Source organism: Priapulus caudatus, unplaced genomic scaffold (genome assembly GCF_000485595.1).
Source record: "Priapulus caudatus unplaced genomic scaffold, Priapulus_caudatus-5.0.1 Scaffold1714, whole genome shotgun sequence".
NCBI lineage: Eukaryota > Metazoa > Priapulida > Priapulimorpha > Priapulimorphida > Priapulidae > Priapulus > Priapulus caudatus.
Window position 1 is genome coordinate 11,794 of NW_014578775.1, and position 385 is coordinate 12,178.

At 44.4% G+C, this 385-nt stretch overlaps 1 protein-coding gene across 1 annotated transcript in view; it reads left to right on the forward strand.

The window, feature by feature from the left end:
- Nucleotides 1–385, forward strand: part of LOC106817407 (G-protein coupled receptor moody-like) — a 5,269-nt gene continuing 4,884 nt past the window's right edge. The window contains exon 1 of the mRNA XM_014822072.1: nucleotides 1–23. Coding sequence (XP_014677558.1) covers nucleotides 1–23 — 23 coding nt within the window. The remainder of the gene's footprint in view (nucleotides 24–385) is intronic.

Below are 385 nucleotides of genomic sequence, written 5' to 3' on the forward strand. Positions count from 1 at the left end.
ATGGGACACAAGGCCGTCGCATTGTTAGCTCTTGATTATATTATATTCATATATTGTTTCCTTATTATTATTATATTATATTTCTTATTATATTTATATTTATATATTAGTCCGGGAGAAGCCACAAAAAAACAAGCAGAATCGACGGGCGCTCGATGACGTATAGGACGTGTGTGTGCATGTAAGCGAGGGCATGTCGGTATGCGTGCTTCCGCTACACGCAGCAGGATTGGTACCTACCCCCCTCCATCCTTCCTATTTCCTTCATACTCACCGTACGCGTTTCTACAGGCAGAGACTGTAAACTCATACGCACACACGTACACACACACACACACGCATGCACGCACACACCCACCCACACACACACACACACACACACACA